At 45.5% G+C, this 21002-nt stretch overlaps 1 protein-coding gene across 6 annotated transcripts in view; it reads left to right on the forward strand.

The window, feature by feature from the left end:
- JMJD1C (jumonji domain containing 1C) overlaps positions 1-21002 on the forward strand; it is a 158330-nt gene that overhangs the window by 84932 nt on the left and 52396 nt on the right. For 3 of the 6 annotated variants that reach the window (XM_040072008.2, XM_058421669.1, XM_040072011.1), the window contains one exon: positions 16489-16602. In XM_040072008.2, coding sequence (XP_039927942.1) covers positions 16489-16602 — 114 coding nt within the window. Of the gene's footprint in view, positions 1-11230; positions 11248-11333; positions 11428-12914; positions 12930-16488; positions 16603-21002 lie in introns of those variants that run through there. The other 3 variants (XM_040072009.2, XM_040072010.2, XM_058421670.1) reach the window with 3 other exon arrangements.

Below are 21002 nucleotides of genomic sequence, written 5' to 3' on the forward strand. Positions count from 1 at the left end.
TTATTTTCAGTAAGGATAATGATAAATAGAGGAAAATATTAGCTGTATGAAAATAAGGGAATGGAAACTGCTCTTAGGGAACTTGAGGATTGTAAAATACTGAGAGACCAAGAAGAATTTTCGTCTCACAATTAGGAAAAAAATTAGTGTTGATTGTAACTATTTTAGCTAGTTTTTCCTTCAGGGGGATACCAATCATTGGAGAAAGCAGTGCCAACAAGAAGAGGGAGAAAGGAAGAATTAGGCGAGCAATTAAAAGCCTATCAGTCTATCCTCACAATATGTAAAACTTTGGAAGGCATTGTGGTGTCTGCGTGAGGGGCAGTCAAGGATTTGAGATATTAAAGAAAATAAAGTAAACCACAATATATCTGCTTCAGAGAGTGAATGTTATTGACCCTATACTTGTCTTTGGGGAGAATTAATCTTCAAGACAAGGAAGGCATTCAGGTCAGGCACGACCTGCCAGAACCTCTGGGAAGGTGTGGAGGTAAATGTCCCTGTTCAGCCCAGCGGTGGGACCAGGGAGGCTGGGATCAGTGCTGGGACCAGCGCAGCCTGGGGATGCTGGGACCTGCCAGCTCCCAAGAGCACGGGCACACCGGAGCACTGCTGCCAGGGAGCGAGGTCTTGGAACAGCGCTTGGTGCTGCTGAGAGAAGCCATGAAGTAGGTGATGTTGGGCAGAGAGGTACACGGCATAATAAAGGCAGATTTAAGTATATTATTAATTTGGCTATGTGTTTCTAAATGCCGTTTCATTTGGGAGAGGTGAGCCGGCAGATACTCTAGAATGGCATGACCGAAAAAGACCTTGAGATCGTCTAATCGAAATTAAAGCAGTTAAAACTTGTTGTGTCTGCTGTGGAGATTAAGAAATTATTCCTTGCAGCATCCTGTTTTCATAACTGGAGGCACACCCAGCTGTTTTCCCCTCCCAGTCTCTTCGGTCTGTATTCATCTATGGCATTTTCCAAAACTGTGTTCATTTTATTGTACATACCTATCTTGAAGAGCAATATCCAGCACTCCGCTCACTTTATAGTACTATAACTGAGGCTTTATGAATGCTGAACACAGGCTGTACAAACATTCATATATCCCAGTATTGTGTTTATATTTTTACAGCATGATACTGTTAACTCAGTCTATAAATTGAACCTAACCTCTCTTTTTCTGGGGAATTCTTCCATAGCCACTCAGTATTTTTGCTGTTGACCTCAGCCTACATGCAGTGTTTTGCATGTCATCTTTTTTCTCAGATCACTTGTCCAGTTTTCCTTTTGGCCCACTAATGTAATTTGCAGTCCATCAAGCTGGTTGGTTGTCAATTTAATAAATGTAGTCCCTGTTCCATGATCTGGGTCACTAATAAATATAGTGAGTAAGAGCAGAGCCAGTGTAGGTGCCTTTGGAAACTGCATTCTGCATGCATATTTTGCATATTTTGACAGATAGATAGTGGAGATTTCTGAATGTTTGGAGGTTGATTTTTGTTTGTTTGGGTGCTGTTTTGTTTTGAATAGTTTTGTTTATTCTTTCTTTTTGCTTGATATGTATCTGCATTAGTTTCATTTGGGTCTAATATGTTTAGCTTGCACACATGAGTGTGGAGGCAAAGTGTCAGGAGGTAGATTTGCTTCTCAAGCCTGCTCTTCTCTTTGGCAAGGAACCTGCTTTGATATTTTTGATTGAATGCTGCCTTTTACTCATGGTCTTGTATTCTTTAAAGTCCTCACAAATAGACTGATTATAGCTACTGCGTATTTCCTCCCTCTGCCCTTAATCCTGGTCTACTCTTACCATCAGCACCTTGAAATGCTGCATCAAGGACCCACCTGAATAAAAACTCTGGTTGGCTTTGCTGTGAGGCAAGAAAATGTAATAACATTCATCAATATTAATATCATTCATCTAGACTTTTGTAATGCATTCCACGGTATGTCAAGCAATGAACAATCAGAGGAAGCCTGGGATTAGTAGAGTGAACAGTAAATTAGGTAGGAATGAGTTCATAAGATGTTGGCTATGTGATATTGGAACAGGTGGAGCGTTGTGGTGAAATGGTTTTGTCTGCCAATAGCTGTTAGCACATTTTGGGAATGACTTGCTTCATGTTTTTTACTAAAATGTTTGGACTAAATGATTAAATTTTATTAAAGCACATTTATAAAGATGGTGTAGAAGAGGAGAAGCGCTTAACACGGAGGATGAGGGGGTTTTATGCAACTAAAATGGAATATCCTTGAGAAACAAAGTAATAAAAATGGACCAAAAGGGCACTGCAAAGAACTGAAAGTGGTGGATTTAGGAGCAGATGGCAAATGTAGACGATGGCAAGGAGAAGGCTGGAGCCTTCTGGCCAGGCAGAGGAGGACTGTGGAGGGGCTGTGTGATGTGGAGCTGATGCAGGTGGGACTCTGGGCTGTGGGGAGCAGAGCCTGTGTCCCCCTGGAGCTGCCCCTGCGAGCCCTCTTACACTCACAGACATGATGCACTCCTCCATGCTGGAGGGAGATCGTTTGAAGCCAAGCAGGACACAGGGGAGGACAGGGAGGATAACCAGAGTGTGGAACACCACCTAACAGGAGAGGCCACACGGAAGTAGAAAATGTAGGTTAGTACCACTGCCATGTATGGGAGGAATGAGGGAATGCAATCACCACTGTTAATAGATCTTGGAGGTAAATAGTGTCTGATACACCAATCAAATGGATCCGGAAGATCCCAAATTCACGATACAGACCTGAGACGTAACTTGGGAAAAATGCAGAAGAATACATTGCTTTTTTTCTAGAATACCAGTAAGTTTGAACTTAGAAAAACATTTCACATTCAGTAGAAAACTTCTGAGTGAGACATGTTTGTGTGACCTTTCAGAGACCCTAGAGAAAGGAGATGAACAAGATCTGGATCATTTTGATTTTATCTTTAAACTCACAGCTGTCACAGTTTGAAGATAAGTGAATTTATAAAAAGCGGAAAACTTGTTATCTCGGGGAGAAATACTTTGAACACCATCTGTCCTGTGTTTTCCTGAACGGAATAAAAAGTGTTTGTCCATCAAGGTTGCTACTGGACAAGCATGTAGGGCAGATGTGAGAATCTAAAAATAACAGTGGGCGGGGGGGGAGAATCCATTATGATATCTAGGTTATTTTCTAATTTGTTTACTAGATAGACCGATGGTGTTTCAACATTATTTCAGCATTATCCTGATGCTGGGATATATTGACTAAAACCCCGTCTATTCCATCAGACTTTTTATTATCAAATGTAAACTTTTAACCTCACCCTCTTAGTGGCTTATGCTTATAAGGGTTTTTTTTATTTCAGAAGTTCTCCCAAGCCTTTAATGCTGTAGATTCAGGAATCAAACCAGTGTATTAGCAAGTGTATCTGTGTAGGAGGTCTGACAGAGTTACAGGATGATTATAAAATAATCAGAGCAGGAGAAAATACTGCTCAGGAAGGCTAAAATGCATTTCTGTGTAGTCTGACACTCGATTGTTTCTCTCCCTCCCTCACACAGGTGAGGGCAACAGTCTGGTGTTTTTATTTGAGGAGTATATGTTAGCACGTTGTCTCAGTAAGATGGAACCTTTTTTATAAAGATAATTAAACCACAATGCACCACTGTTGCTTAATACTTAAGTCTTAGTGTTTGGAAAGATGAAAATACTACTTTTAAGATACCTTTATGGGTAAGGTGTACAATGTTCAGAATATAAAAAAGATGTATTGCAAAACACAGACCAATGTTCCAGTCTGACCTTACTCCCAACAAACTGGGACTAAGAGCAAAGGGGCACTGAGTCCAAAAGGAGTAAGTAATCCTCTCCCTCCGTGAAAGGCCTTTCCCTATCATGGGAATCCATAGACAGCCAGAAGGGAAGCCTGAAGAAATGGCAAATGGGGTTCCCGCTTCTCTGGAGGCAGTGGAAGTAGAAAAGGAGGAAGGAGTAGAAGCTGCAGCCTTTTAACTATTCACCAACACCCCTGGACCACCCTCTTGCTCCCCAGTTCAGAGTATGTTGCAGACTGAATGTGCTGATTCTGCAGCTCTCACTGTGTCTGACAGTGAAATGCTCTGCTGTCAGTAAAAAGGAATAAATGTAAACCTGGAGGAGTGGCCTTGAGGAGACTTTTGCTTCTCAGAAACTGAATCCAAATTAATGTACAACAACTTCATTCACATGATAACATGAAATAGGTATTTTCCTCTTTCAGCTTCTATGATACGTGTTCTTTTAAAATACTGCTCTCTGTTCTTGATATTTTTTCGGTATTTTTCTTCTTCACCTTCTGTAAGTTTTTGAGGCTTTTGTTGTAGCAAATAGCTCCAAACAGGAGCTCCTGTTGAACGTGTCCAGCTCTGTTTCAAGAGTCAGTTCCACTCCCCATAGAGACATAAGTGAGTTGTCCCAGCCTATTACTGGAGTGGCCATTTTACAGCACGGTGTCAAGAACACGTTGCATGCCCTGGGTGTGGCGTCAGGCATGGAGGGAGCATTTGATGTTCCAGGAGTCCTGTGGGGCTACAGGAATGGAAAATACCAGCATGGATGCATGCTCAGCACTGCTGTAAGAGAGGAAGTGACGTCTGCAGTGAGACTCCCTCAGAACCGCACCCTGACTGGCCTCCAGTGGAGCCCGTGGCTTGTTTCCAGGAGGAGTCCCTGGACCAAAGGGGCTGCCAGCAGCCTGAGCAATCAGCTTCAGTGGGAAGCCTCAACTCCAGTGGGAAGCCGAGCTTTCTGTGCTGAGGATGCTCCCGGGTTGTTTTGGTGAAGAGCAAGTAGAAAAAAGCAAAATAAAACACGGTCCATTTAAAAGACAGGAAGATGACTAAGCTGATGAATAAGATGCTCTAGACAAAGGACAGGGAGTGGCAGGGCAGAGGAACTGAAAAAACCCAGCAGAATTGGGAAAAAACCCAGTTCTCTGGAAATCCAACTTAACAAATACGTGGGGGTAAGATGGAAAAAGGTGAGGCAGGTGTTTAAGTTCTGGGGAATGAGAACAGAAAGGAACCATAAGAAAGCGAGATCTGGGTGACGCAAGAAGCAAGATGAGCTGAGAGGCAGTTGGGAATGCAGTCTGAGAGGAACAGGAAATAGTAGGAGGGTGAAAGGTGGACTCCTGATCTCTAATGGACTTCAGTTAGTGGGAAGAATGAGAGGGACACAACAGTGCCTCTGAATCAGAAGGGCAGAAATTCAGAGGATGTTTAGAAGCTGAAGCTGATTTTCTTTATAAGGTTGTTTTTCTGGAGGTGAGGCTGGAAGGATGCCAGGTAAATGAATGTTACATCCAGTAAGATATAGGGGGAAAGGATGCAAGAACATTGTGAATGTTGCTGATAGGGTTGGAAAAAGAAAGCAAAGCCAAGAAATGAGTTGGATGGAGTTTGGCATCATTGTGATGGAAGCAAGAAGGCTGAAAAAGCATGAATACTGCAAAACGTGGATGGCACCCAAGTTACAAAGGGTTTGATGAATATTGCAGACAGAGTGTGGGTAAGAACATTATGAACTTGAAGCTGTTGTGCTTTATGAACTTGAAGCTGTTGTTCTTGCTTTGTAGAAGACAGAATCTGTCCCAAGGTTAAAGAATGTTATGGCACGTTACCACGACACTTGAAAACTCACATGAGAATCCAGAATTCCCTTGTCCAACGAGTTGTACAACAAGCACAGAATGAGAAGGGTTCCTTTCTGCACAGAGTTAAAATCTGAGAGTGAGTCAAGGGCAGATGACACACACAGACAGGAGCTGGGAAATAGAAGGCATTGCTTATGAGGCAAGATGAAGCTTCCATCAAGCAGTGCCCAAGCCTTTGTCAAGGTTTCGGAGGTCAATACAGCAAGGCAGAGTTTTAAAGAGAAAATGGAAAGATGTCAGTGAATCAGCTCTGCCAGTGTTGCCAGTAAATTGTTCCTGAAATTCGTAAATGAGTGATACCAGGATGGGAAGATGCTGTGTTGGAAAGTGCAGTGTGATGTGATGTGATGTAATGTAATATGATGTGGTGGGGCTGCTGGAGGAAGGAGTGCAAAGAGTGGGCTGGGGGTGTTTGTGACAGCATTTTGCATGGTCTTAACATGTGTGCATTTATTAAGGCCAGAATGAAATGCAGAATGAATATAGGCTGGTGCTCTGAACTATGGGGATGGTTAGAAAAATGTGTTTTATAAGCTTTATTAGAAAGACCTGCACCCAGAAGTGAGAGAGAGAAAGTCACACGTAGGGGGCCATGGATGTTATTCAATTTGAGTGAGTGGCAAGGGTCCCAGCATTTTTGCTCAATTAATGAGGGAAGGGGGCTTAGGAAAACACAAATCTGTTACAGTAAACTTGGGCTTAAAATGAGACATCCACAAATTGATGCCTGAGAGACTGCTCAATATTTTGTATTTGAACATAAATCTGGAGTTAGAGCACTGTCCAGCAAATAAGAAAACTCATACAAGGCTATTCACTACAATTATGATGATTTTTTTTAAGGCCATGCATCTGTTTTTTCTTTTACCACAATTATTGGTCTCCTCTTGCAGCCAGGACAGTGATTCAGCCACAGATATAGCACCAGATCACTAACAGGGTTTATTCCCAGAGTTGTGTTTACAGTACTGGTATGATGAAGTAGATGGGTATGAAGTAATGGGGAAAATTGCACAGTCATGTTGATGCATGCAGCATTAAACCCCATGATGCCTGCCCAGGGAAGGACAAAATTGGTTTTAAAGTTTGATTGAAAACATTAAAAAGATAGAAACCATATTTTGAACTGGATTAATTTGAAATATACTGTAAAATCAGTTAGCGCTGATCTGGATTCTATTAACTGTACAGATGCATGTGTTCCTTCATGTACACTCTTGTCCTCGGCTTCTCCATTTGGAAAAATTACTAAAGATAGTCTGGTGAAGTTTTTGCATGTCTGATTTGCCCACCTCAATAGCCAAAAGAAGGAGAGTTAAATGAAGAATTTGCCAAATGAACTGGCACCTGAATGCCAGTTCCTGCATTTCACGTGTTGCAGTTCCAGTAGTAATGATCGTTTCACACACATTAATTTCTCCTTTGGACTTCGGCTTCTGCACTTAAGTACAGGGTCTGAACTCGATGGGTTGCACAAATGCATAATGAAAGTTAATTCCTCCACTAACATGAGGCTGAGCGTAGCTCTGCCTTTGCACTGCATTATTTCTGCAGGAAATATCTGCAGGACTACCACCGTGAAACCGTTCTGCTTGCTAAGCAAATGTGGGGCAGCACAGACAGGAAGAAGATAAGTAGGGAAAAAAAAAAAAAAGCTCATTGAAATGCTGAAGACTGATTTAACTAACCTTCATTTGTTTTAAAGTTTAAATATTTACTCATTTGCAATATTTGCCCGCGCCCTTTCCCGGCCCGCAGCAGCGCGCCCGTGGGTTCGTCCGGCGCGGTGCGAAGGAGCCCGGTTCGCCGTCCAGGGGGTTCGAAAGGAGCCCACAGCAGCACCCGTGCGCCCCGTCCGTGCGTGCTGCCGCTCCCCCGGTGCCCGTGCAGCGTTCCCGGCGGCCGTGGCTCCCCCCGGGCCGGTGGCAAAGGGCCCGGGCTCTGGCCGCCGGCCAGGCCGCAAGTGCGAGGGCTGCAGCTGCCGCCGGCCCCTGCCAGCGCCGCTCCGCTGAAAAACCTGCCGGGCTCCTAGAGGGGAGAAATAGCCGCGGAAAGAAAAGAGCAGCCCTTGCAGGGCCGTGCCAGCGCAACCCGGAGCGCCTTCCGCCTCGAAGCGAACAAAAAGCAAACTGAAAAGCTCCAGCGGAGCCGTCCACCACCTGGGATTTTTCGGGCGGTCGCTAAAAATACAAAACCTGCGATATTGCTACGCTCACACGCGTGGCCTGAGCCTGGGCTGCGCTGCAGCGCACCGGGGAAGTTACAACCGCGATTTTCGGAAGGGCATGTTTGCGTTTTTCCGTTGATTTTCGTGATTATCTCTAGTTCTAGCGATTATCTGCAAAATAGGGCACGCTGTGTTACCAGTAATACATGTATCCTGTGGCAGCGAGCCAAGGCAGTAATTGAAGGTCAGGGATTGTTTGTCGAGTGCAGTTCAGTGTGCTGCCTGATTCCATAGGGGACTGGCAGTGCCAAAGAACAAAGGCAGCTCTGTTCTGCAAGCTTATAGTATGGCTTGTTTGACAGAGTTCAGGCCCAATTGTGAGAAGAAGCAAACAGAAGTGGAAAGCGGTGCTAAAATAATGTGACTACTAAATAAGCCTTTTAAAAATGTAGTATTTTGCAAACGTCAAAACCAGGCTTGGATAGACACTGATTTTTAAAATTCTTTTTTAAAAATTGGTTAGTACCTTTACTTGGCAAATCTGTGTTTTGTTAAGAATATACACATATATACAATTTATTGTAGTAAATTTTGTAAATAGTAATGATGTAAATGTCACTTTCTGTTGCCTTAGTCTACTTAACATTAACAATTGTACCAGTAGCAACTTCCAAGGCGTTTGGTTTTTTTGGTTTTTTTTTTTTTTACTTCCAAGAAGTGTTTTACCACTTAGTGGATTTTTTCCTGAGGATGTCTTTAAGTGAAACTCTTGGAAATAGAGTCACTGAGTTAGTATTCCACGCATAGCTGGTGCAACTTGAGAATTTTTAGCAAAATCCCTCTGTGGTAATGAATTGGTGGTGCTGGGCTGGGTATTAATATTCTTTGTTACTAAGTTGCAGTCTATTAATAAAGCTCTGTCCAAGAGGGCAAACTTGCCTGTCCTCCAGACCATCTTGTGATTTGTTTTTTAATAGTGTGTGTCTTGGATATTATTAAGGATTGCCTGTTTTGACAGTTGCACTACATACCACACAGCTATCACAGTACTGTTAGTTCAAGTGTAGCATGAACTATGTTGTGCTCCGTAAAATAGGCATTTTTCATGTTTGCTCTTCCTGAAATAGCTATGAAGTGTCTGGGCTCTTAAGAGAAATAGTAAAAGAAAACGTGTAACAGTGTGAGAAAGGTGGGAAGTATCATGTCTTTGGGATGCTCAGTACTTCTTGGAGGTAATTTAAGACTTGCTTTAAACGTTAAATTGCAGATCATACAGGTACAGAATTAAGTCTGGAAAAAAATACTTTGTTGATTACTTGGCAAAGTCTGAGTTCCAAGATATTTTCTCAGCTATTACTGAGAGGTCAAGTTTTATTTTTTAGAGGTGATGAGGCTCTGTTGCCATTGGGTGGCAGATAACAAGGCGCAGTTCCGCTCTAAAGGGGGAACAGCAGTGCAAACTGAGCCCCAAACCTGCAATAAGGTTGCATTTTAGTCTTTGCTACTGCATGACCTCTCTCAGTGCTGGTGAAAGTGACTGAGGTGTTATTCCCCCCTACCCAGTGAGAGGGGGTCTGGAGAAAAAGGAAGTGAAAGGAGATCAGGGCAGAACGGTGTCACCAAGATGTTTCGTTTTTTCTCTGGAGATAAGGCAGTGCAGCCCTACCGCGGCGTGGATGGGGCAGGAGGTGCGTTCTGGGGGAGCCAAGGAGGTTAGCGAGCCGCGTTCTGCTGGTGGCGAGCCCTGGGTGGATCTGGTGAGGGGCTGTGGCGTGGGCGCCAGAAACCAGAGGAGCAACTGTCCGGTCTGGGTGGTCAGGAATAGATGGAGGCTGCTCAAGGCTCTGCTGCCTCCCCGCAGCCTTGCTGCCATATAAGGCTGCTCAGCTGCCTTGAGCCAGCCGGGATGGGAGACCACTTAAAAAGGAAAATCAATACAATAAACTGCCTCTGCTAGTGTCCTTTCCAAGCAAAACCCAGGAGTCTTGCAGTTCTGTGCTTTGAGCATAGGCCGGGCAGCGGACAAATGCCGCGTCCAAGCAGCCTGGTTCCTGCCCTTGCTTGTGTGCGTGCAGTGTCACGAGCTGTTATGGAAGAAAACCAGTTTGCTGGAGAAAAGCCTGCGGTGGGTAGAGAGCCTTCCAGTTCGACTTCAATGTTTAGCTGTACCTAAATATTTTATTTCAGAGCTAAGTATGTTATAGCATTCCAGTTCACCTTTAAGCTTACATCATTTGGAATAATGCAAGATGAGAACAGAGATGTAGTCATGCATTGATTTCCCATTATTCTCAGACTTTCTTGGCGAATGACACGCCTTGTACTTTTTCCATGAAGGGAAAAATGTACAGCTGTTTATGTTTAAAGAGTTTGAGGAAAACAAATGTCTCTATCGCAATCTCCCTTGTGATTTTTTTTTTTTTTTTCCTTACTATCCATGTTTGTGTATGTGAGCTAAGCTCAAGGAGTATATTACAGGTGTTTTTGCTAAATTTCTCTCTGGAAACCATTTTTCATTACAAAGTGTCCCCTGAACTTTTTCCCCCTGGACTATTCAATTGAAGTTTCCATGTGAAACGTAAACAACTAGTTAGTGACATTAACTCGTGTAGAAAAGTGGGAAAACACGTGTTTGTTTTGGGGTTTTTTTTTTTGGTGGGGGGAGGGTGGTGGGGGGTGCGTCAGGGAGAACATAGGTTGTATATTAAAAATGAGAAGATTGTGCTTGAGAAGCGTTCCGCCAGTTCTCGGGCCGAGTCCTCGCCGAGCACTGTGTGCTCTTGGGGAAGCCTTTGGCTCTGGCGGCGCTGGGGGGCGCGGAGCCGCCCACCGCCCTCAGCTCCGGCTGCTGCTGGACCCAAACCAGGCCCTGAGCTCATGCCTGACCCGCCCTTCCTTTTTATTACTTTTTCTTTTTTTTTCTTTTTTTTTTTTTTTTCCCCTCGGTTGAATGTGGACGAGCTGCAGCCCTCGCTTGCTAACTTTCCAAAGCCCACCCTCGGGAGGGATAGGGAACATCTTTCCAAGGCAGGGCTCGGCTTCGCGGGGGGAGGAAGCGCTGAGGCCGTAAACGAAGCTCGAGGTTGTGGCACGGAGAGCAGCGGCAGCAGGAGGCTCCTGGCCGCCTCGGCCGCGCTCCCGAGCACCGCCACACGTGTCCCAGGACTCCGCCCCCGCGGGACGTGGCCGCGGGCCGCGCCCGCCGAGCGCCACCTCTTCCCGCGGCGTGCTCTCCTCGCCCCACGCTCCCCCGGTGCTTCCCGGCCCGGCTCCTCCCGCCGCGGCACCGCGCACCGCACCGCTTATGTAAGCGGCGGCATCGGCAGCGCGCCATGACCCAGCAGCGGGGACGCGCCGGGGCCTCCGCGGAGCGCACAGCTGCGCGATAGTCCGCGCCGGCCCCACAAAGGGCGGGCGGTGAGTCGTCGCCCTCCTCCTCTTCTCCCTCCCCGCCGCCTCCTCCTCCGGCCCCGCAGTCTCCGCCCCCGGCGCGGCCGCCCGGCCCGACCCGGAAGCGGCGCGGCGAGAACCATTTTCCTTGTGAGTTCAAAGGCGGAGGCGGGCGCGGAGGTCCCGCGGGCCGGGCCGGCGGACGAGGTGCGGATGGGCCGACGGGGCGGGGGGGAGGGGGGCGATGCACCGCTGTGGTTCGGGGGGGGGGGGCGCCCCCGCGGGACGCGTACCCGCGCGGACGCTTTAACTTGGCCGCGGGCGCCTTTGTTTGCCCTCCGAGGCCGCTGAGGCGGAACGGGCCGCGCCCCCGGCCCGCGGGGCTGTCGCGGCCCCGAGCCCCTCTCCGTCCTTTCCCCGCGGAGCGCGGAGCGGCGCACGTGACGAACGGGCTCCCGCGGGGGCGCGCGCGGCGCGGCACGCGGCCGGCGGGGCGGCTTTGTGCGCGGCCCGGCGGGGACGGGAGCGCGGCGACCCCGGGACGGCGTGAGTACCGCGCATCTCCCGCACCCGCGGGGGCGCGCAGGGCGGCCCGCGCCCCTCGGGAAACGGGAGAAAGGGAGTTCAGGGAAAAAAAAAAAAAAAAAAAAACCCGAGGCTTTGTGGGTTTTTGTTTCCTCTCTTCGGTTAAGTTTGTGCCGTTAAGGCGAGGTGCGGGAGCGGCGGGACTCGGTGCGGGCCGTTAACGGCGCGGACCCCGCCGTTGGAACAGCCGTGCGCGCCGTTGGTGCGCCCCGCCGTGCGGCAGCTCCGGCGGGCAGCGGGCCCGGCTGGCGCTGCCTTCCCCCCGCGTCCCGACGGGTACTTCCTTCTGCTCCCCCCGGCGAAGGTCTGCGAGAGTTCCGCCCGGAGTAACGCCTTGGCTGGAAACGGACGCTTCCGTAGGGATTGCGGGCGGGGTAGTCCGCGAATGAGGAAAGCCCGTGCTCGATTTTAACGTCAGATCTGCCTTACTGATTGTCCGCTCTTTTCCACTTGGTAATTCTGCCTTTGAGTACAAACCATGGCAACAAACAGGCGTTTGGAAGAGAGCTACGGCTGTTTTGAATGATTAAGTGTCATAATGAAAAGGTGCCGGTGTTTGCGCTATTGCAGACTAAACAGCGAGGCTGGAGAGCGATATGTGGAAAAGTTTACTGAATAGCACGTAACAATTAAGTTTAAATGATCTTTTCGGTTTTTACACTTTAAAGAGGAAGAAGTATAGAATGTAGATGTTTTAGTGTAAGAATGGCTTTCTAAATTACATCATTAACTCTTTAAAAGTCTCTTTGGTTTACGGCATAAATTTCTCTAGAGAGGTTCAAAAAAAAAAAAGGTTTGGTGCGGTCCGTGTGCGTTAGTAGGATGTGCTTTTGTGGTGTGGGCAGCAGGCTCGAGGCACGGTGCCCAGCTAAGCCGGCTGTGAGCTCCGGCGAGGCAGCTGAGGCGGTGTACGTGCGGGATGAGCCGGGCAGCAGCTGCGAGCTCAGCTGTAACCCGAGCATTTGCTGCATTGAGCCTTCTGGGTGTCACAGCCTGGCAGCGCCTGGGCTGCAGCAGCCGAGCTGCGGCGGCTCCTGGAGCCCTGGCCAGTGCCAGGGAACCGCCTGCTCGCATGCTCCAGGCGGATTACCGCCGCTCCAGCTGCTTGATTGCGCTAGGCAGAGGTAAAAATGTACTCTGTGCTTGGTCACTGCTGCTTCCCTGGGAAAGTGGGTCCTGTGATTGCTGTGGGGGTTTTGGGAAGATAGAGATGACTCGTGTTATTGGGCATTAGAAAAGGCAGGCACCGAGTAATCTGCTGTATTGGTATTTGGTGAATGCTGTTGAATAGTTTTGTGATTGTTTGCTGTGAAGTGATGATAATTTATGTCTTCTAAAAAATTATTTGAATTTCCAGAAAGTCCGGAATCCGGTTCTCAGACTCAGTGCTGTGCCAGCTGCCTCTTGTAGGCAGGTTATTTCTGGCATGAGCTGGGGTAAAATCATGGTGAGGGGGCAGAGTAAGAAACACATTTTATTCAGCATCAGGAATCTAGTTAGCAAAGCAGCCAGAGAGAGAGAGAGAGTGTGTGTGTGTGTTCATGGAGCTCCCTTTGGCTAAGCAGGGAAATTTGGTGGGAGAAAATGTGGGATTTTTTTTTTCTCAAGCAGTCAGAATAGTCAGATGTCACTTAAAAATGAGTGCTTGAGTCCTCTGCTTAGTTGTGGTGTTTGGGGAATTGGGTTAACATATAAAAGCTTCCTTTTACAAGCTACAGGTTTGAAAGGGAGATTTTAATTTATAGAGGTTCAGTTTTTCTTGGCTTCTGCCAGTATGCTTGATTGTGCTTAAAGTTGTCCTCCACTTTGGGAATGGAAAGAGGGAGTATCTACAAGGAGCTTTTCCTCTGAAAATCTGCAAGGAGCTTGTTGGACCTTCTTATATCTATTTTCATGTCATTACATGCCTCACATGCTTACGTCTAATAGCTGACTCTTGCCTGCTGTGCCCTTGGTCTGGTTTTCTTTGTGCATGTGTGATATGTAGTGTGAAATTCAGTTATGTCTTCCATTTAAAATTTTTCAAATCTCTAACCTGTCCCAATTTGGGTATCTCCTTGGTGGCCTGCCTATCTCATGGAACTGATGGAGTCTGGACTTTGCTTTTCCAAGAAGGTGTTTACTTAAGGGTGGCGTTTTGTTGTTCTTTGATAGTGGGAATGTTTCTTAATAGTGTCTGAAAAATCTCAAGTTCTGAGCGGCTATCTGCATAAGAGGAGGTGTGTGACGTGGCATGGCTTTGCTTTATTTATTTACATATTTTTCTTCTGTGCTTGTTGGATAGTCTGCATCCTCCACATGAGTATTTTGGGGGCGTTGACCTGTCTAGAGGCATAGATCTATGAAAGTAAGGGAGAAGGCATTACGTTTCTTTTCTCAGAATAATCACACTCACAGATCTATATTTGGAGCTAGGTTCTTTTAATACCAGTAGGAAGATAAACCAGTGGCTCACATGTACCTTAATCTGTAGTGTTGTCTGACTCCTGAATGATAACTAACTGCAAGCCACATTCCACACAGTTTCGTTTCAGCTAATGATGTGGTATGTCCTGTTGTTTGTAGTCGGAAACTAATTTCTTGACCTGAATAATAACTCAGAAAGTTAGAAGGCAGTGTGGAAAAAGTAGAACGGTGTGAGAGATGACACGGGGGGCAGATTAAGAGTTGAAAGACTACAACATTGGCTTTTTCAAAGAAAAGTTTGTCTGCTTGTTGAGTTTATACACTCAACACTTTGCAATTTTCATGATGTGAACTCCACCCTCTTAACCATTAGCAATACAAGATCCATTATAGGAAAGTGATGCAGGAGCAAAGGTCTTTGCTTAGCTATTAGAGGTTAAATAATTATTTACTATTTGGACTCTGTAGTTGGAATATTATCATATATTTTTGCTCTCCAGCCCTTTCGTCTAGTTATCTGTTGTAGAGATGGCTGACTGGTGGAGAGGTTTGGCTTTTTTTCCTTCCTTGTCTGAGAAAGAGTAGCAGCTGAAGTGAAACCTTAAATTAAATGGAAACAAGAATGCTGTGCATTCAGTCGAAGCATTTATGGAGTTTGATGGATTTATTAGAAAGTATAATGTATCTCCCATGAAGCATTCTCTCATTTGTTTAGTGAGTGCCAGAGCTGAAGCTCCAGAGACACTTGGGTTATATTTAGCCTAATCGCGAGGCAACACCTTTGAAAGTAGGTAATGAAGCCTGATAAAACCTTGAGTGCTCTCTTACTAGCTGCCTGCAGACTGGCTGGGGGCAGGTCACTGGCTCTGCTGCTGCCCTGCTTAGTGGCTTTTGTCAAGTTATGGGATTGCTTTGTGCCTCAGTTTCCCCATCTGTAAATAGGTCGTGGTGATCCTGCCTTCCCCTTGTAAGTACTTGGGGTCTGTTGCTGCGGGATGTTGCATGTTAGCTTTGATAGCAGCATTTTACAGATGGTGGTGTAGTATTTGCCCAGTGCTCCATGTGGTTTGACCTGCCCTCGTTTCTCCTCTTTGTCTTTTTCTCCTGCATTTTAAATTTAGAATCGGTCTCAGAGGGCTTTTTTCTTTTCCTGTTTTCCCTCATTACTATTTTTTGTCCCGTAAAATAACTTTCCTCTTATTTTTTTCCGTCCCTCCGTGGTTTTTTTCCCCTTGCATCCTGCACGTTCTTTCTGCCAGTCATTTCTTTTGTTCACCGATGTCTTCCTCTCGCTGTTCCCGTCTGTCCTCAGAGCAGCGTTTCTCTCCCCTCCATCCGCTGGGATTTCCTTTTCACCTGACTCATCCCCAGTGGGTACATCCCCGCTCAGTCAGTTCTGTTCCAGGAAAGGCAGCCAGCAGGGAGGGGACCGCCCGCTTGTCCCCTCTCGGGGGAGATCCTCTGGAGTCACGGCGCCCTCCCTGCTCGCCTGCTGCATCCCGCTGTGCCTGCATGAGGGCGCGGGCTTTGGGCAAACACCCTTCGAGGGTGCCGAGGAGCCTCCGATTCCCTGCTCCCCTTTCTCCGTGCCTGGCTTTTGCAGCAGAGCTGGGAGATTTCTCGCTTCCTCCGGCAGCGGGGGCCGGCAGCGCCCGGCTGCTTTGGCAGCGCCCGGGGTGAATCGGGAGAGCTCCCGTGCCTGGCGCTGGGAGCTCGGGAGGCGTTGTGCTGGAGCAGCCGGTTGCTGCAGGGAGGAGCGGCTGCGGGGGCGGCGGGAGCGGAGTCAGAACAGTTCAGAGATGGGCAGGGAAATGAGCTGGTTGACTTGAGGCAAGGTGAACGATTTCAGAACAGGAAGGGGGGGAGGGATTTCTCTGCAGTCTGATTCCACTTGAGCTGTCCTTAGTATAATCGCTGCTGTGCTAGCTGGTCCTGCAGGCAGGGAGAGAGGATCTGCGGGCTGAGCTCTGTGTTTAGGGTGGAATGGTGCTCCCGTACTTTGAGCTTCTGTGGTAAACAATCTTGCTGAAGTGTAGCGAAGGAAAGAAAGAATGTACGCTGTAGTTCTCTTTTCTAGCTGGTTTTCCACCAACGGCACAAAGGGAAAAAAACCAAAAACGACGGAACACAAAATCCTCCTTTCTTGTATAACTAGTAACTGTTATTCTGTTTTAGCTTATTTCGATGGAAGAATACATCAGTATTTATACAGTTTTGCGGGGTTGATGTGCTGAAGGGTTTTTTCAGTTGCCTGATTTTCTCTTTTTTCCTTGGTAGACATTCAAGCCTTTGGTTGGAAAAAGTGTATACAATTCAATTACTGCAGTAGAATTCCTTGTGGACAAGCAGCTGGATTTCATAACTGAAGATAGTGCCTTTCAGCCCTATCAGGTAAGAAATGTTACTAGCGTATAAGTACTATCCATTTAACTTATTTAAAAGCTATGATTTTACTATTGTTTAAGGTCATTTTATGTTCAAGTTCTGTGTTACATGAACAGTTTCCTATTGGTTATTGGCAGAGATTGTTCCTTGTTTTGTGAAAGATTATATTGGGTACTATGTATGATTCTAGTTAATCTGATCATGTCAAGGAGTACTGTGCCACGAATATTGCTTTAGCACCCTCAGTTAAAGTACCTGACCCATTTAAAGGTTAACCAGTACCATTAATTGTAGAGCAGATAGAAGATAGTATCCCTTCTTCTGAAGCTTTCATTTCCAGGTCTCTGCATGATTACAGTGATATTCCACTTACTGATTTTTGGTTCACTTGCTAAAAAGAATACAGAAAATGTTAGTTTCTTAAAAAATAAGCACTTTTCTTACTGTTCCCAGTGTCCTTGATTTTAATGCCTCTCCATTAATCAGAAACACATTAATATATTAATGTGTGTGTATTTAAAGAACAAGAGAATTAGTGATTCCCCCCTTGCTGCTTCAGAAGAAGGTCTAAAAATCTCTTTTATGACAAATAGAAAAATACTTGATACTTCAACTTGTGCTGAACTGATTACAATAGCAATAAATTCTTCCTTATGGCTTGGATGGTACACTGTGGTGATAAAATATATCTTACTGTATAAGAAATAGTACTTAGAGGCTTGGAATAACAGATGGCCCTGAATAAATGCTGTGTAATTTTGTCCTGACACCCCTTCTTCCCTCCTGCTTCACCAAGATGTTTTTTTTTTTCCCTGATGCCAAATACAGGGCTAGAAAAAGAGAGTGCCTGAGAGAGAATCCTAGGGAAAGGAGAGGGAGGGCTGGTGCTTTTGTGTGTCTGTGGTAGGGAAGCCAAACGAGTTGAACATTTCTCATCAGGGTGAGGTTACATGTTATGACTCGAGCTGCTGGAGCAGCTTGGCTCTGCCGCAGACAGCAGTTCCCACTATCAGACCCCACGCCAGCACCTTCAGTCCTCTAACCCAGCGCAGCCTTGATTTTGACCACGGGGGAAGCCTGTGATGGGGATGGGCCGAGCTGGATTAGCCCAGGGTGCAGCCAGCGCTGTGGCTTCCTGCACGGAGGGGGTCAGCGTGACGCAACACGGAGTGGGATATCCTCCTTTGGCAGCAGCCACCTCTTCAATCAGCTGAGCCACGGAGTGTAAATTCACCCGCAGAGTCCAGCCGCGATCTTCCAGATTCATTTTACAAAGCAAATACTGGCGCTGGTGTCTGTCCTTTGCCTGAAACCTGTCAAGATCATGTGTCCGATAACGCTCGTTCCGGTAACGGTAATCAATCTCCCCTTGGCGGTGGATCGTTTCTGATCTGAACAAAGCTGAGTGTAGGAGTGCCTTTTGTGAAGCAGTGCTATTGCCAGGCAGTGACAGAGCGATGTTCTATGCCTTTTAGGCCCTTCACAGAATATTGACTGATAGACCATTAGACTTGGAAGCACCTTAATTTGGGAAGGTGCGTTCAGGTTGAAGGTGTAATTTTTTTAAAACGTGTCGTATTAACAGCTGGCTTCGTACTGTCTTGATCGGTAATGCTGAAATTGGGGGCGTTCGCCGCTTCGCTTCTGGAAGAGATATTCACCAAAAACTGCTACAAAGCTGTAGCTTGGCAAAAATAGTTCCAGGGATAAGCTTGCTCTCCCTAACTGTTGGCCTCTGGTTTTGATACATAGAGGGCAATTCTGTAATTAGATCGTCTGTTTCTTCCTCTCTTAGAGCAAATACCTATTGAAACCTGAGATGGAGGCTGTTGATCTGTATCAGTTGTGAGTAGTTTGGTGACAAAATACTTAAATTGTTTAACATTACAAGAAGTTCGCTGATGGAGATTCCTCTAAGTACTAAGGCACCTAGAATTTGCATTTTAACTGGATATTGCTTGGATATTGAATGTAGCAGCATAAAACAGCACTGTGCTCAGTGATGAATAGTGCAAAGATTTCTTTATCTGAATGATTATAAAAAGCTTGAGAAATGTTTTTTCATAGGAATGCCTCTTTGCAGGGCTAGCAATATCTCAGTGCCAAATTTTACGAGTTAATTATGCGGATAAGAGCTTTACTGAATGATAATGTCTTCAAGAGAACAGAATCTATATGTACTAACAGTATGTTAGACAGAAATATTAGCTTTATTACTGAGACTTATTTTCTGCTCAAAGGTACCTGGACTGGGAGGATTGTTTCTATTCCTTTTGCGTGCTGTTTTTTGTTAATGCTGGAAATCACATTCCTAGCCATTAGTCACTTAATGTAAAGTAGTTTGTATTTGTCTGTTTTTTTCTGAGAGACCTCCCTTTTCTTTGCCATATTATCAGGCCCTAGATAAATCTTTGGTAAACTTCTTGTTATTATCTACTTTGCAAAAAAAATGGCGGGTTTGCTCCCTTGTTTAGTCTGGAATAGCATTGGTCTGCTTGGGAGCAGAGCACAGGACTGAGGAATCATTCTTTGCAGGGATGAGTTAACTTAAAGTCTTCTGAAACATTTAGTTTTTTTGTTTAAGCTCTCATGGCTGCACATTTTCAATATGAAGTCCTTAGAGACCATGGTGACCTAAACACTTTTTTATTGCATTTTGCTGTTAGTGCCTAAAATTCCAGTATCTTCCTGCCAAAGCAAACAAAGTTTGAATTTGTGTGGGAAGAGTCCATTTCACTTCAGATACAATTCTTAACTACTGACTAATTTTTCCCATCGTTACATAGACTCATAATACTGGTAATGGGCAGCAGACAAGTATTTGGTACAAATTCTGCTCACATCAGTTCTGATCGAGAAACAGTGGTGTTTCACATAACTATTGGGCCAAAAGGCTTCATGAATAAGGTGCTGCTGTCCAGTGTAAAGGTGACAACTGCTCAAAGCAAAGAAAACAGCGCACTTGGCATCCTTTCAGACTTGGCAGGAAAAACAAAGTTTGAGTAGGCAAAGAGCTAAATTACTGTCGTTACCAGAAGTGGTTCTTCCAGAACAAGATTAAAGAGACTTTGGCAGGACTTCTGGGGAATCGTGACCCATGCATTCCCATGCCATGTCTGCTCTTTGCATAAATAAACATGTTTCAGTTGTTAAGAGATTCAGTGACCTTGCTAAAGGCTAGATGAATATCGCTATTAAAAATAGGGTATGCAGCTGCATTATATGAGCCCACTTCCATGTCTTCATCAGGTTTGCTATACCAACTATGATACTTGCCAGTGGATTTGTTCTTTACTGCTAAATGTGCACGTGATCCTTCTTTTGCCTTGTGTGTATACTGCTTAGAATCCTGCCCTTCTCTTTAGAAAGTGCTTGGATTCTGTATGTGTGGTGCCCTAAACACCAACCTACAATTTGTTTCCGGTGGCTTTTATCTCTGTTGCTTCATGGAGGATGTAAACTGTATTATTCTCTACGTGAAACTTGTGTGTGACTGAGTGACTCATTCATTAATCTGGGATGGTCAGACCATTTAGTCATGTAGTTCTTTTTATGCTGGTGACGAGGGGATCTTGAGGATAAAGCAGATGTGAACGTTTGTTGTGGTACTTTGCTTAGCAATGGAATGGAAATTCTGTCCTTTGTAGGAAATAATAGACATAAAGTTTACAGCATGCATTTTTAATGTCAAATTAATATCTGTAGAAAGTGTAGTCTTGGAATGGACAGGTGGGTTAGGTCCTTAATGTGAATTCTGCTTTGCATTCATAGTATATCATGTATGTTCTGTGTTTAGAAATTCGCAAGTGTAGTGGGTTTAATAATGGCTTTTGAAATAGTCAGAAAATGAACACTTCTTCCAAAAAGCTGTTTTAAGGGAAAATTACAGTTAAGTGTACACACGCAAGTGTGACCTAAATCAAATACTTTGAACTGAAATGGTTTTCTGTAATAAGTTTTGTATTGTTCTGTGACATCTATGTGTGTCTGTTTTGTGATACACATATTAAGTTAAGCAGCAGCAAAGCTAATCGTGCCTTAATTTGTTTAAGCACTGTCATTTACTTGAAGGACTATAGATGGGGATGTGAAGCATTAAAGCCCAGCATATGGTATGCGTGACCTCATCAGAGTGGTGTTTTTGTCTGGCTGGTGTTTGGCAGTGCCCATCAAGGCCATTGTTGGGCTGAAGTGTGTGATTCTGCTGTTGCTGGCTGAAGCAGCTGGAGTCAACTGCATTATAATTCGGACAAGCAAATGAAGAATAACAAAAAGTGGTTTATATTGTGGTTTTTTTCGTAGTAAAATATGCTTGTGGAAAGATCTGGAAAGACTCTGCCTGAAGCACTGAGTGCATTTCAGCTGTGTGTCTGGGTCGGGCAGAGCAAGGGTGCATGATTGATTAT

The sequence above is a fragment of the Hirundo rustica genome, chromosome 8 (assembly GCF_015227805.2).
Source record: "Hirundo rustica isolate bHirRus1 chromosome 8, bHirRus1.pri.v3, whole genome shotgun sequence".
NCBI lineage: Eukaryota > Metazoa > Chordata > Aves > Passeriformes > Hirundinidae > Hirundo > Hirundo rustica.